A 15,372-nucleotide genomic window follows, 5' to 3' on the forward strand; every position below is an offset into this window, starting at 1 on the left:
GCACTCAAGCTGTCGCCCAATGACTACGTTGAGCTCAGATAGAACAGAAGTGGTTGTCAAGCACACATTCATAAATTTGAGAATGATAATGAGTGTCACGGATCATTACATTCTTCATATTGAAGTACGAGTGAATATCTTAGAACAGAAACAAGCGTGATTGAATAGAAAACAATAGTAATTGCATTAATCTATTGAAACACGGCAGAGCTCCTCACCCCCACCTATGGGGTTTAGAGACTCATGCCGTAAAAGATACAATATGAGATGTAAAATGTCATAAGTTACAAAATGAATCTCTAAAAGTAGTTTTTATACTAAACTAGTAACCTAGGTTTATAGAAAATGAGTAACTAAGTGCAGATAGTGCAGAAATCCACTTCTGGAGCCCACTTAGTGAGTGTTTGGGCTGAGCTTTGAAGCTTTCACGTGCATAGGCCATTCTTGGAGTTAAATGCCAGCTTGGGTGCCAGTTTGGGCGTTTAACTCCAGCTTTGGTGCCAGTTCCGGTGTTTTATGCCAGAAAAAAGGTCTCTGGCTGGCGTTTAAACGCTAGTTTGGGCCATCAAATCTCGGGAAAAATATGGACTATTATACATTGCTGGAAAGCCCAAGATGTTAGCTTTCCAGACCAATTCAAAGCGCGCCAATTGGATTTTTTTAGCTCAAGAAAAATGTGTTTGAGTGTAGAGAGGTTAGAATCCAACAACATCTGTAGTCCTTTCTCAGCCTCTGGATTAGATATTTTCTCAGGTCCATCAATTTCAGCCAGAAAATTCCTGAAATTACAGAAAAATACACAAACTCATAGTAAAGTCTAGAAATGTGATTTTTGAATAAAAATTAATAAAAATATAATAAAAAGTGAATAAAACATGCTAAAAACTATATGAAAACACCACCAAAAAGCGTATAAAATATCCGTTCATCAGCAATCAACTCCTCCAGATTTGTATACTCCTCCTTCAATCTGGTGACCTCATCCTTCAAATCAAGTTTCTCCCTAAAAACCTGAGTATAACTTTGTCTAGCCTTCTTCTTCAGACCCTCTACCATGACACATGCGGCTTCAGTTTGCTTTGCCCTCTCTAGAAACTTTGAAAGGTCAGAAATGAAAGCCTCTATATCCTTCTTCAACTCCTTCTTGGGCTCTCACAAAGATGCCATCTCAACTTTCAAGTTAGTCAAAGTTTGCTGACCAAGGGGGTCTCCTCAAGTTGTTTCAATGAAGCAGAGTAAACCCAGCCATCCTAATCCCACCTCGGGCCAACATGTGAAGATGATTTTTTATAGAAATATCATCTAAACTAATAAAGCTATGAGGGAAGACGTGTTTTTCATAAAAGGCCACAACATCAAAACCTTGGTCATACACACTGCCAGACTTATAAGTCTTATGTTTTTTCAAACTCAGCTCGGGAAAAGGGGGCTTAGAAAGAGGAGTTTGAATATTAGACCCAGCAGGGGGAGTAAAAGGAGGAGCAGAAGGATCAGGAAGAATCTTAGCTGATTGAGAATGATCTGAGTCTGACTTGGAATAGGAGGAGAGGTCACCCGACTTATTAGCCTCTTTTAATTGCATAGCTCAAGCATCAACATTCTTTTGGCTTGATGAAGACCTTTCAGAGTCCGACCCACTAGTCATCCTTGCTACAAAAACCAGAAATGAAATCCATGTTATATAAACTTAATAAATGCAAGAGGATATTTAAAAAATGCAAAAGATTACTACCTAGCTCGGTACAAATGTAGATCGGCTTTCCTAGCAGAAATTTTTTGGTGTCAAGGTTAGGAGTTCAGCTACAATACTCTTGGAACAGGGCCACTACACACTCCTCTACCTCATCTAAGTCCTCATGATTATACCTAGTAATACTGGGAAACTCCTCCCAGTACAAACTAAAAATGGATTTATCTTTTTCATTTAAGAAGAAAGGTCGGACACCCTCTACAGATCAGATCTTGAGAAAATAATTTTTGAAATCATGAAAAGAATCGTCACAAATGGAAAAAAATTTCCTTTGTTGAACAGCTTGGAAAGAAATACAGCCTTGTTTTTTTTGAAACTGAATGGTTTGATGAGTTGAAACAGATAAAAGAAAACTTTCAAGGATAACAGCAGATCAAGCTCTCGACTTATTAGTTGATAAATTTTCATAAAATCCTAAGAATTAAGATGAAGTTGAGAAGGGGAACATTGCAAAGACAAAGAATTTCAGATTCAAAATCAGAAAAAGGAACACTTACCCCCAACTTAGTAAAAAAGCCCTCATAGACATACATGAAATGACGCTCCAACTTGTCTCGGGAAAAACACTCTCTCCTCAAGATCAGTAACCACAATCTCATACTTATCCTCATCCCCCTGATCTTTACATAGCCTATGTTGTCTACGAAAAGTTTCAACATACTCATTATCGATTACGGGGACAGCAGAAAGAATAGTAACATATACCCAGTCTAAGTCGGTTAGGATGTGAATTTGCATGAGAAGTGAGTGTTCAATTAAGCTCATTCTTAAAGTGGGGTTTACACACTGCAATCCTGAATAGTTTTGGCATCTCACTCTCCTTTGAATCAGAGGAATGTAACTGTCATTCGAAATTAGAATCCAGATAATATTATAAATTCTCTAATCTTTTATACTTCATTTTAATCTTTGAACACAGCAAATTTCCTTTAATTCTCTTTCCTTTGGTGCTTTGCACCTTGAGCCTAGCCGTGACTTTAAATGCTTTGTCTCATACTTTACCTGACACAAAAACACCACAAGCACTTAACTAGGGAACTCTCTTTAGTTCTGATTTTTCCTCAGTTACCCCTAGATAGTAGTGCTCAAAGCCTTTGGCATACTATGTTAAATGCAGTTGATCTCGACTCTTAGTGCTCTATCTCAAGGATTACTTGACACAATTACACCACAGGCATATGGCTAGGGAAACAACTCTTTGAGCTCTTAATCATGTCTGACCTCCCTAGTCATTGATGATCAGAGCCTTGGACCATGTTTTTATTTTTCTTTTGATGTTTCTTTTGCTTCAAGGATTCAGCTTTCACTAATTTCAGAGAATTCATAATAGTTCTCTAAATTCCAGTTCCTTATACATCAACATCCTTTGATTCAAATTTAGATATGCATTTTTCATGTCATACATTCAGAATCACGGAAAATACCACCACATTTAAGTAAATAAGACTATTCTTTGTTATAAACTCTATTTCTCATGCAATACATTTTTTTCTTCTTTTTCCTTTGGATTCAAGCTCAACAAGCAATACATGAGATACTTTTCAGACATAAGAGCAAATAACAGATTAAAAAATAGCAAAATAAACAGGAACCTAGGAATTGAAATAACAAAGGATCATGCAAAAACCAAGTAAAATAGCAGAAAATAGGAATATAAGAATGAGAAGAAATATAGAATGAAAGGAACTCAACCACCTCAGTTATCCTAGTGGCCGTCTCATTCTTCAGGCTGTGCTCCTCCGTGAAGATGAATCGCCTCCCTTTGGTACCATAAAAATAAACAGAAAAGCCATAAGTGAAGCGACAACACCAAACTTAAAAGTTTGCTTGTCCTTAAGCAAAGAAAAGCTGAAAACAGGGTGGCAAAAATTCTTCTTAGTTGCTCCTATTCCTGTTCTAAAAATTATGCATGATCAAGCATACGTAAAACAAAGAAAAATAGTAAAAACTAAATAGAAATCAAACAAATAATATAATTAACGCAATGGAAAAATAACTAAGGATACGAAATTATCGGGTTGCCTATCGAGAAGCGTTTTTTTACCGTCACTAGCTTGACAGTCAGCTCCTCTAAGGAGAAGGATCATAGGGGCTCAGTTCTTCACCCCTCACTGTGAACTTCTTTCCTGTGCTCTCATTAAGTAGCTCAATATGCTCCAGAGAGAGGATTCTATTTACTGTATAAGTGAACACTGGATTGCTAGTCAACACCACCTTCATTCCTGGGGAGAAGTCTTCAGTGGGAATCTTTTTGTTTCTCCATCCCCTGGGTACTTTCTTCTTTTTGGGAATCTCCTCCTTGGTGGATGATGCATTCCTGACACCAAACTTAGGTCTGATGTCAGGAGGAGTTTTATTGATTGTCACCAAAGGAGGTTTGAGCTGCAGATTCTGCTGTACATCATCAGGGGGTTCTTGAAGGTTTGGATTAATAAGCTCAGTCTGCATGTACCTCTCTTATTCACCTACTGAATGTATATCTTTGAGGACATGAAAGACCAGTTGTTCATTATGCACTCTAAGGACTAATTCACCCACTTCTACATCAATTAGAGCTCTCCTAGTGGCTAGGAATGGTCTTCCTAGAATTATAGAGGCATTCTCATCCTCCCCTGTGTCAAGAATCACAAAATTTGCTGGGAGGAAGAACTTACCCACTTTGACCAAGATATTCTCCACTAATCCATATGCAGGCTTTATAGATTTGTCTGCCATCTGTAATGCTATCCTTGTGGGTTGTGCCTCTTGGATTTGCAGCTTCTTCATCACAGACAAGGGCATTAAATTGATGCTTGCTCCCAGATCACATAATACTTTCTCAAAGGTTGTGCTCTCAATGGTGCATGGAATTTGAAAGCTCCCTGGATCTGGCATCTTCCTTGGCAAGTTATTCTTAATTATGGCACTGCATTCCTTAGTCAGGACCACTGTCTCATCTCCCTTTAAGGGCTTCTTCTTTGATAATATCTCCTTCATGAACTTGACATCGAGAGGCATTTGCTCCAAAACCTCAGCAAAAGGAATATTGATTTGCAACGTTCTGAAAACTTCCAAGAACTTTGAAAACTGCTTGTCCTTGGTCTCCTTTTGAAGTCTCTGAGGATATGGCATTTTACGCTTGTACTCAGGAGCCTTTGGAAATGTAGGATAAGTGTCAAAAGAGTCTGGGAATGGGTTGTCCGCACGCTTTGGAGGGATGTGCTCTACTTCTTCCTTCTTCTCCTCTGGAGCTTCTTTTTCAATTGGCTCCTCATTAACTTGTGCTTCCGTACTTGCCACTCGTCCACTTATCAAGGTGATAGCCTTCCATTCCTCTCTTGGATTTGGAATTGTGTTAATGGTCCTCTGATCAATTTGATTAACTTTTGTGGCTAGTTGACCCATCTAAATCTCCAAGTTATGAAATTTACTTGCAAATCTCTCAGGTATTTGCTTGCTCAGCTGGCCCATTTGTATCTCCAAGTTTCTAATGGAGGCTCTGGTTTCCTGCATAAAACTCCTCATCATCTCCCAATTAGAATCTTGTTGGGATTGAGAATTTGCCTGCTGAGGTGGTTGTTGTTGATGAGACTGAAATTGGCAGTTATTATGATTATTATGTTGGAAACCGCCCTGAGAATTATTGTTGAAATTCTGATATCTCTGAGGTTGGTCCCTCTACCCAAGATTGTATGTCTTAGAGTATGGATCATTATTGGAGTTTCTAGGAGCACTCCCCATGTAATTGACCTGTTCAGAAGAAAATTGAGCATAATCATAATTCTCATTTGGCATAAAATTACCTGTCATGTCATAAGGGACCTCTTGAGGTGGATTTTAGGTGTTGATAGCTGAAACTTGCATTCCACTCAACTGTTGAGTAATTAGACTTATTTGTTGAGACAAAAGTTTGTTCTGAGCAAGAAGAGCATCAAAAACTTCTACTTCCAAGACGTCTTTCTTCTGTGGGGTCTCAGAGTTCACAGAATTCCTATTAGATGAATACAGATATTGGTTGCTAGTGACCAACTCAATAAGTTCAGTAGTCTCCTCCGGTGTCTTTTTCATGTGCAATGAACCATCTGTAGAATTATATAAGCACATCTTGGATATTTCACCCAAGCCTTCATAAAAGATATCTAGTCGGGTCTATTTAGAGAACATGTCCGGAGGGTATTGCCTAGTCAACAACTTATACCTCTCCTAAGCTTCATAGAGGGTCTTACCATCCTTTTGTCTGAAGGTCTGAACCTCCACCCTAAGCTTAGTCAACTTCTTTGGTGGGAAGAATTTAGTAAGAAACCCAGTGACAACCTTATCCCAAGTATCCAAACTCTCCTTGGGTTGAGAATCTAGCTACAGCTTTGCTTTGTCCTTCAAGGAAAATGGGAAGAGTATGAGTTTGTAAACCTCGGGATTCACCCCATTAGTTTTCATATTATCACAAATCTGTAAAAAATTAGAGATAAACTGATTTGGATCTTCCAGAGGGAGTCCATGATATTGACAATTTTGTTGCACCAAAGTGACTAGCTGTGGCTTCAGTTTAAAGTTGTTTGCAGCTATAGGAGGCACCACAATGCTTTTTCCATAAAAATCTGCAGTAGGAGCAATGTATGAGCCAAGCACTCTTCTAGGTTGTTCATTCCCAACTGGATTTGCCACATTGGCAATAGTAGCATTATTATGATCCATAGTGGACTCTGCAGCCTTGTAAAGTCTTCCTTGTTGCAAACGCCGCCTGAAAGTCCTTTCTGGTTCAGGATCAAAGTCTAAAAGAGGTTCTTTGTCTCTGTTTCTGCTCATAAACAGACAAAAGACAAAAAAAATTGGGATTCTTTACGTTAAAGTGTAGAGAATTCCCTGTGAAGTAACCTGTGTAAAGAAATAAAATAAAACAACTAAATAATTAAAGTAAAAAGTTCAAAAATTCTAAATAAAAAAATAGAGCGAAAATATCAAATTTTTTTTGTTTAAATTTGAACAGGAAAATTAAGTATAACTAGGTCACACTAAATTTAATTTTAGAAATTAAAAAAATAAAATAAAATAAAATAAAATAATTCTGAAAATTTAAACCAAGAAGCAGGTGAAACAAATAACAAGAAAAGTGAAATGTATGCAACAAACAGAACGAAGCAATATGAAATAAAATAAAGAAAAACAAAGCAACGAAAGCAGAGGGAAATAAAATGAATAAGACAAAATAAAGGTTTTTAAAAGCTAATATAAAAAAATGAAAATTAAACTAAAGGGGAGTAAAAAAAAGAACAAAACGAATGCAAGGGGTGTGTGCTGTGAACGAAAGGAAACAAATAAGGAAAGAGAAAAATAAAAAAATAAGAATGAATAATACTAAATAAAATCTAATAAAGTAAAAATTATCTAATCTAAGTAATCAAATAATTGATAGTTGTTAATCACAGTCAATTTCCGGTAATAATGCCAAAAATTTGGTGCGGAATTTACAATCACAAATTAACCAGCAAGTGCATTGGGTTGTACCAAGTAATACCTCAGGTGAGTGAAGGTCGATCCCACGAGAATTGATGGACTAAGCAACAATAGTTGATTAATTTACTTAGTTAGACAAGCAAAAAATGGTGTTTGAGAGTTCAATTACATTAAATAGTAATTAAGAATATCAGAAAGCAAGCAGTAAATAAGGTGTGAAATATATATGGAGAAACAGTTAAGGTTTTAGAGATATCTATTTTTCGGATTGACTTTTCTTACTAACTATTTTAATCATGCAAGATTTAATTCATGGCAAACTATAAATGACTAAACCCTAATTTCTTAGACATTTTTAGTCTCCTCTAAAATTCATCAACCGCCAATTCCTTGGTCACTTAATTCCAATTAGAGAGTGAAGTTCAATTCTAGTTTATATGCCACAGAAATCCTAATTACCCAAATATAAGAGGATTATATGTCACGTATCCCGTTAAGTCCAGATAATTAGAAATTTAGGAGAATATGTTTTCAAGCTATTGTTCAAGTAAAGAGCTTTTCCAAGTTATACAAGAACTCAATTAGAACAAGGGTCATACTTCCGTTCCACCCAAATTCATAAAATAAAGAACAAAAATAATTCTTGAATATAAATTAGTACATGAATTAAAATAGAAAAATAATAGTATAAATCCATACAATAGATAGAGCTCCTAACCTTAACAGTGGAGGTTTAGTTGCTCATGGTTAAGAGAGAAAATAAGAATTCAGGTAAATTGTAAATTGCGGAATGAGGTAGAAAAGAAGAGAGTAGATTCCTTTTATATCTAATCCTAATTAATGCAAAATATATTTCCTAAAATTAAATAATATCTTTTCCTATTTTTAAATAAAATAAAATTTAAATCAGAATTAATAGGAGATTGCGTGCTTGCTTCTTGGAGAGTTGGGGACCACTTGATTCCTTAATAATCCACGCCTAAATATCAAGTTAGGCATAGCTTTGGCCAAATTGATGGAGGAGAAGTACGAACTATTATATATCGTTGGAAAGCTCTGGAAGTTAGCTTTCCAATGCTACTAGACTCACATCAATTGAGCCTTTGTAGCTTGAGTTATTCAGGTTTGAGTGCAGAGAGGTCAGGGTTGACAACATCATTCGCCTTCTTCTCTTTATCTGCGAAAACTCCATCAAATCCATCTGAATGCTACCTAAAATAAAAATAATTGCACACGACTCAAAGTAGCATCCATAGTGGCTAAAAGATAATTAATTCTTGATTAAACTCAACAAATTAAACGTAAATTCACTAGAAAAAAGTAGGAAAGATGCTCACGCATTAGATAAAACCTTAGAAGACATATTAAGTATTACTGAGCGAGACATAGAAAGCTATACCTGTAAAACAATACAAAAAAAACTTCATTACAAGTTGGAACAATGAACATAGCAATACAACCATTCAAACAATTCGCACAAGGTCGGGTTATCTTCAACAAAATGATAAGAACTCCATAAGTTTTTTAATCCTCTTGCGAACATAGCAATCAATTAACATTATTAGAACTTTAAATGGCACCGTTATCAGAAGCAAAAATGGCACCATTTGGGGATACAAAGCAAAGTCCCACATTCAACATAAATTAAGAGCAGGGGAATGACTTTTAAAAAAAATAAAAGAATACTATTACAGAACAACCAGAAAAGTTACTGCAAATAGATATATTTTCAAGGAACATCAATAAACACCACCAAGAAATCATTTTTTCACACAGATATAAAAATGAACAACCTCAGAAGCACAAATGCATTATCTAGTAAGAAACATGGATGCAAAAAATAAAACAAAAAATGCAAGACCAACTTTGATGAATAAGCAAATGAAGGAAAGCATATGATAGCAAAACGCGAACATTCCAAAAACCTTTAAGCAAGCACGACAGAAAATTCAAAGAAGAACTTTAAGACAGAGAAATCTTGAAAAAGAAAAATGGAAATGAAAAGCCTTGAGAGAGAGAATGAAGTAAAAATCTCAGACGAAGAGCAAAAAGAAGAAAGCAAAAAAGGATTGGGCTTATATAAGACTCTAGGGGTAAAATGATAAATTTATCCTCCCCAATTTATGACGTGCACAATTATCAAAATAACCATAAGAAACGTGCGAATGATTTTGAAAAGGCGCAATGTTTTAGATTCACGAACACATTGAGTACCTGACCTAACTCCTTGAAAGGCGATTTACCCAACGTGGTAAAACGACACCATAATAAATCCAACCTAACCTGTATATGCTTAAGTCTGATCTAATGAAGTTCGGTCTCAAGTAGGGGCACTGTTCATACCCTAGCCCAATGCACAGCCAGGCCCAAAGTAAGTAAAGCCCAATCAACATATACGGGCTTCACTGACACCTACCCGACCTTACGGAGATCGGGCTCGACGATGCCATCGCCAGCCCTAACAACCTAAATTAGTAACCAACTCATACAACATCTCTTATTCATCTAGAAGGGAGATCTCAACAATATCCCTAACAAAACGGAATGGTTATCCACCATCAAAGGTGGAGCTACTCTAAAAGATAGTTATTGACTCTACATCTACACCTATAAAATACCCTGACACCCTCAGGTATACTTCGAACCTAATCTACTAAAAACTTGTTTAAACCCTTGCTAACTTAAATATCGTAGTCCCTTACAGGAGGAACTCGAATGGCTTTATTCCTACTGAAGAAGACGTCACACACAACTCTTAAAGGAGTTTGGACCTCACGTTTAAGCGCAAATTATAATTTCAAGTAACCCTGAAACAAAAACATACCAAGTCTCAATATTGTTGGAAAACATCAGTGGAAGCACAACACTAAAATTAAAAAGCATAAACTAGAATTAAAAAAAAAAAAGAATAATATAGGATTATAAATTTCAGTGAAAAATTCGAGGATCATTAAAAGTCTAAGCATGACAGTACCATAGTAACACACGCACGACCTTGTTTGTTGTTGCAAATTGTCATCTTCAGTTTTTTGTGCATTTTTTTTTTGTGCATTTTTGTTTCAATTATTTAGATATGATTTACTATAAGAATGTGGTAAAACCAAATTTATTACATGGAATTAATTAAAAATTAAGTCAAATCAGTATCAACAAATTAATTAACATCTCTTTATTTGGTTATCAACAAGAAACTTTTCGTTTGTAATTATTGATAGCATATTAGAAATGGTTTCTATGATGAGATTCTAAATGGTATTTGCAGATATCCGTCCATTTACATTGTTAATTTTAATCTTAATTATAATTAGCGGTTACTTTCTGACTCTTCTATCATACAAAATATGGGAGAATAGATGATGCATATAAGGTGTTTGATGAAAATTGTCAACGAAGAACTTGTGGCTTATACCACTATGATTACTTTGTATGCTTATAGTGCAGATTCTTGCCTCTATCTGACCTTGGTATATTCATGCTCTTATTTTGGAAACAGTTAAATTGCTTACACCAAAATTATTAACAATTTATTTCATTATCTGGAAGCTATTTGATTTTCAATAAAGGAACATCCTTCAACAATTTCAGTTGTGTGCAGAAATGAAGCAGCATGATTCCATTGAAGTTCACAACAATTTAGCAATAGATAATTCAGTGAATATGCTAAAGGAAACCATGGTGATGGATGAATCAAATGTGTTAGGAACTTAGGATACCCACTGAAAGTTGTAGATCATGAAGAATGAGAAGAATACATGCTTAGTTCCTGAATCACCTCCACCATGTTTGGCCTTTGCTCAGAAAGCTCATGAGTGCACATCACTGCAATCTTTGAAAGAATTGCTGCTTCTGCTTTCGAATATTTTCCCTTTAGATTTGTGTCCACAAAATCATCAAATCTGAAAGACTCAACTGCCATTCTGATTGAACCCCCTACTGTTGTCTTCCCAGACAGGACTTGAAGAACAATGACACCGAATGCATAAACGTCGCTCTTCTCGGTGAAGCGTCCAGTGGTAACGTATTCAGGAGCTAGGTATCCCATGGCAGCACTAACTTTCAGTGCCGAGAAAACAATGTCGTCTGCTAGAAGCTTGGGGAGCCCAGCATCCATGATCAATGGGTTAAACTGATTGTCAAGAAGAACTTTTTCAACTGAAATATTTTGGTGAACTATTGTAGGTTTGCTTGCTTCATTGCTGTGCAGATATGCAAGACCTGGTTAAAAAGGATTAGCAAATACTCAATATCAACCAGATAGATACTTATGTTCATTCTGCATATTGATTATAGCTTAATCTTTACAATAGGTTCATAACAGTCGTCTGAATTCATGTAACGGACGCTAACTAATAAATAGTTGAAAAATACCTTGTAAGAAAGAGGCAAATTTTCTGATCTACAATGAGTTTCTTAGAAAATATTGGGTGTCGAAAAGAACTAACCTTTTGCAATGCCCTTGATGATGGAAACCCTCTTAGACCACTCAAGCACATTTTCACTTCCATCTTCCATATCAAGATATATAGAGAGAGTGCCACCGGTTACAAAATCGTAGACAAGGTAACATTCACCTCTACTACTTGAGCAACAAAAACCTCTCATCTTTACAATGTTTTCATGTCTCAGTGAGGTTAGCAGGCTCAATCCCTTCAAGAATTCAACTTCCTCAGGTATGCAGCATGTCACATTAATACTTCTGATGGCCACAGGAGAACCATCTCTGAGAACTCCTTTGTAGACGGCAGAGAATTTGCTCTTACCCAATAAATTGGCCTCTGAAAGATATTGTGTTGCTGATTCAATCTCATCCACATTGAACCTAAACTTGTTTAGATATTCATGGGATAATCCACTGCAATTTTTACCATCAGCAAGTGGATCCAATCCATTGTTGTAATACTCAAGATTAACAAGTGGAGATGGACTTCTTGTGTAGACCATAGGTTGGACAGGGCTAAGTTGGCTTACAGAAGAATCCGACGTATGCAGGATCCTCTGCTTTCTCCGGCGATATCTGACGAATGTGACAAACCCAGAACCTATTAGTGTGATTGTGGCGGTTATAACACTTGCTGCAATGACAGCTTGAGGAAATCTTCTTGATTTTGAGCATTGAGTCTGGTTACAATGAAACTTGATAGTGGCAGAGTCAGGGAAAACCTTTGGATAAGAACTGTTTATTGGTATATTTGGGACACTAATCTGGCTATCATATATACTATCTTTGTTGCAAGCTCTCAAGGTCGGAAACCGAAACCCCATGGCGCACAGACCTTGATTGTTTGCATATTGAAATCCTTTATCAAGTTTCCTCAATGCTTCATTTTCAATGTAAAAAACATGAATCAGTTTACATTCGAAAGTAAAAAGATCAAAATGAAGGCAAATTTTGGAATAGGTAAAAGTTAGAAGTTATTAAATCAGTCGATTTTTGCTACAAGGGGCGGGGAAAAATGAAAAAAAAAAAAAACGATGATAGAGGCATACCAGAAGGGACAACTCCTGATAGAGAATTGTTTTGAACATCTAGAACTTCCAAGTGTGCAATATCAGCTAATGTTGCAGGAATTACCCCATTGAGGTTGTTGAAGCTCAAATTTAGCCTCCTTAGCATTTCTAGGTTCCCCAAGCTTGGAGGAATCATACCAGTTAATTTGTTATGTTGCAAAGCCAGAACATTAAGCTGCTTCAATGAACCGATCTCCTTCGGTATGCTCCCAACTAGCTGGTTAAAGCCTAACTGAAGCACTAGAAGTACGAAGAGCACAGGAACAAGGATTAACATACAGAAATAAAATCAAAACCCCTTCAAAATCTATATAAGGTAGTTTAATTAAGAATTCATTTTAAATACATTGGGATCGGCTAACTTTTTTCCATGAAGATACTCCTAGTTTATTCTTTTCTAATCTAACACAAGTAAATATAATATAAAAAACGAATACATGAAACATATCATTTTGTTCATACCAATATTTTCACCCATGTAAATGTAGTAATACATTTACAATTTGGGTAAATTAGAGTACTAACCTTCCCCTAGAATCAAGCTATGCTACACAAACACTCTTTTATTTGAATAATATACACTAACCTCTCCTAAAGTTTAGGTAATATCACACTCATTACTCTTTTACTGTAAAATACGACACTGTCCCTGGAGAGATTAGTGGAAGTATGACAACTGTCAAATTAAGAAATGTTTATAGGAGAAGTCACTGTAATTTACCCTTAAAGTCCTAGTTATTAGTTTTACCCTCCAATTGAAACTGTGGCATTTTCATGTAGAAGTTAGGGTTCAAGTGGAGAAAATTGTCCACAACCTACATTGGAATAACTCCATATAGTCCATAACATTGTCCAACACGCTTAATTGACAGAGTGATTGACAGATGATTCAACAATACAATTCATATACATGACTACTCTATAGCCATTACCATTTCTACTAGCAACCATCAAAATCTCTCATTTCCAATGAATGTCTTCAGCTAAAATGCAACAATCCATGGATTCAAACTAATTAAAAAGCTTCTACCCCACTTTTTCTACAGTTACTTTCAGTCATGAAGAACATGAACATTAAAAAAAAAACCAGAAAAATCTTATCCAATACAGAGAAAACTTGATCAAACAATACGAAATATGCATTATGTTTCACTATGCAATTTACTATTTTTAGTAATAAAATACACAAGTATTTATTTAGAGAGAATTTAGCATGTGGTAAGCATGTAAATGAGAGAACCAAGGCAGTTAAGTAGGCTAAATAGGGGGAATATTTCTAATTTTCTATAAAACAAACCTTGTAGGCTAGTCATTTTTCCAATCTCCTTTGGAATGCTACCAGATAGGTTATTTACATTGAGATAGAGATCAACCAATTCAGTGAGATTCGAAATCTCTATTGGTATCTCCCCGAAAATGATGTTGTAATGAAGATATAAACCAGACAAGCACTTAAGTTCAGCCACCGAAGGAGAAACCATGCCGGAAAGACCCCTTCCGGCCAACGATATGTTGGCCACTTTTCGGTGCTGGTTGCAAGCAACACCTAAGAAGGAATCAGTGCATGGATCACCATCACTTCTCCATGAACCAAGAACCTTGCCTTCTGGGTCTAGAGAGGATTTCAGGTCCATGAGAGCTCTTAGCTCTGCATTTCCATGAACTAATTTTGGACTAATAAGAAGTGCAAGAAATGGAAAAAATGAAAGTAGCAGGAGGAAATGAAAGGAGTTCATTTTATGAGCTTGGACTTGGTGTGTGAGAATTTTCTGAAACTAAACTAACCCATTTGAGTTTTGTGCTAAAGGCTCGAACATTGATCTTGGTTTTGGTATTGGTATTGTTGTTTGGGTTGTTTTGGTTGATGAAAGTTGAAACATGTTGCCATAGTCAATGGTGAAAAAGCATGACTTTCTTAGTCATTTGATTACCGACTTTGTCTAAGATTTTGTTAGTGTTCTTTATTTATTTAATTATTTTTGAATAATCTTTTTCCATTGAGATTTGATAGTGAAGAAAGGGAAAAAGGAAAGCAAGCAGAATTTTTAATTTTCAATCAGGGAGCGGAGTTTTAATTAGTTATCTAACTTTATGAGTCGCTGACAGAAAGGTAGGTTTCACATTGCACCATTTCGATTCAGAAGCTTAAACGATTCTCGCTGGGTAACATGGACCCACTAGGTTTGACTACGTGGTCCATTAGTTTTCAATTTCGCCATACAAGGCAAGAAGAAATGTAAATTAACCGTCTCGTTTATTTTACTTTTTTATTACTTTGTTAAAAAAATTTATATATTTAGATATGTCTTTACTTAAATACGTTAATTTTATAATAAATCGAAAAATGAAAAGAAATGGTTGATTTTAAAGAACGGAATGATATATATAATGGCGCATGATGTACAACATTGTTGTGTACTTGTGTACTTGTGGATGTGAAGTAAAACTTTATGTATAATACTTGAAAAGAAATAAGGATTTACAAATACCGTGTTAAATGTTTAATCACTCATCTTATTAGAATATAAATAGAATCAATTAGTATTATTCAGTTCTAATTATATTCTGACACATCTAATTTCACATAGGAAATATTTTTACATGTTTAATAATTTATATCTACATTGTTTATTTATTTATAATAAAAACTAAATTCTCTGAGAGATAGAAAGAGATGAGAG

The 15,372-nt window shown here is 35.7% G+C and overlaps 1 protein-coding gene across 1 annotated transcript; it reads right to left on the reverse strand.

The window, feature by feature from the left end:
* Nucleotides 1-10,696: 10,696 nt before the first annotated feature.
* Nucleotides 10,697-14,810, reverse strand: LOC112803729 (proline-rich receptor-like protein kinase PERK9). Its single transcript, XM_025847208.3, has 4 exons — nucleotides 13,989-14,810; nucleotides 12,671-12,931; nucleotides 11,626-12,501; nucleotides 10,697-11,398 (listed from the first exon to the last, which is right to left on the reverse strand). The coding sequence occupies exons 1-4, from the start codon at nucleotides 14,425-14,427 to the stop codon at nucleotides 10,914-10,916; spliced, it is 2,061 nt and encodes a 686-aa protein (XP_025702993.1). The 5' UTR covers nucleotides 14,428-14,810; the 3' UTR covers nucleotides 10,697-10,913.
* Between the last annotated feature and the right edge of the window lie 562 nt (nucleotides 14,811-15,372).

Source organism: Arachis hypogaea, chromosome 1 (genome assembly GCF_003086295.3).
Source record: "Arachis hypogaea cultivar Tifrunner chromosome 1, arahy.Tifrunner.gnm2.J5K5, whole genome shotgun sequence".
NCBI lineage: Eukaryota > Viridiplantae > Streptophyta > Magnoliopsida > Fabales > Fabaceae > Arachis > Arachis hypogaea.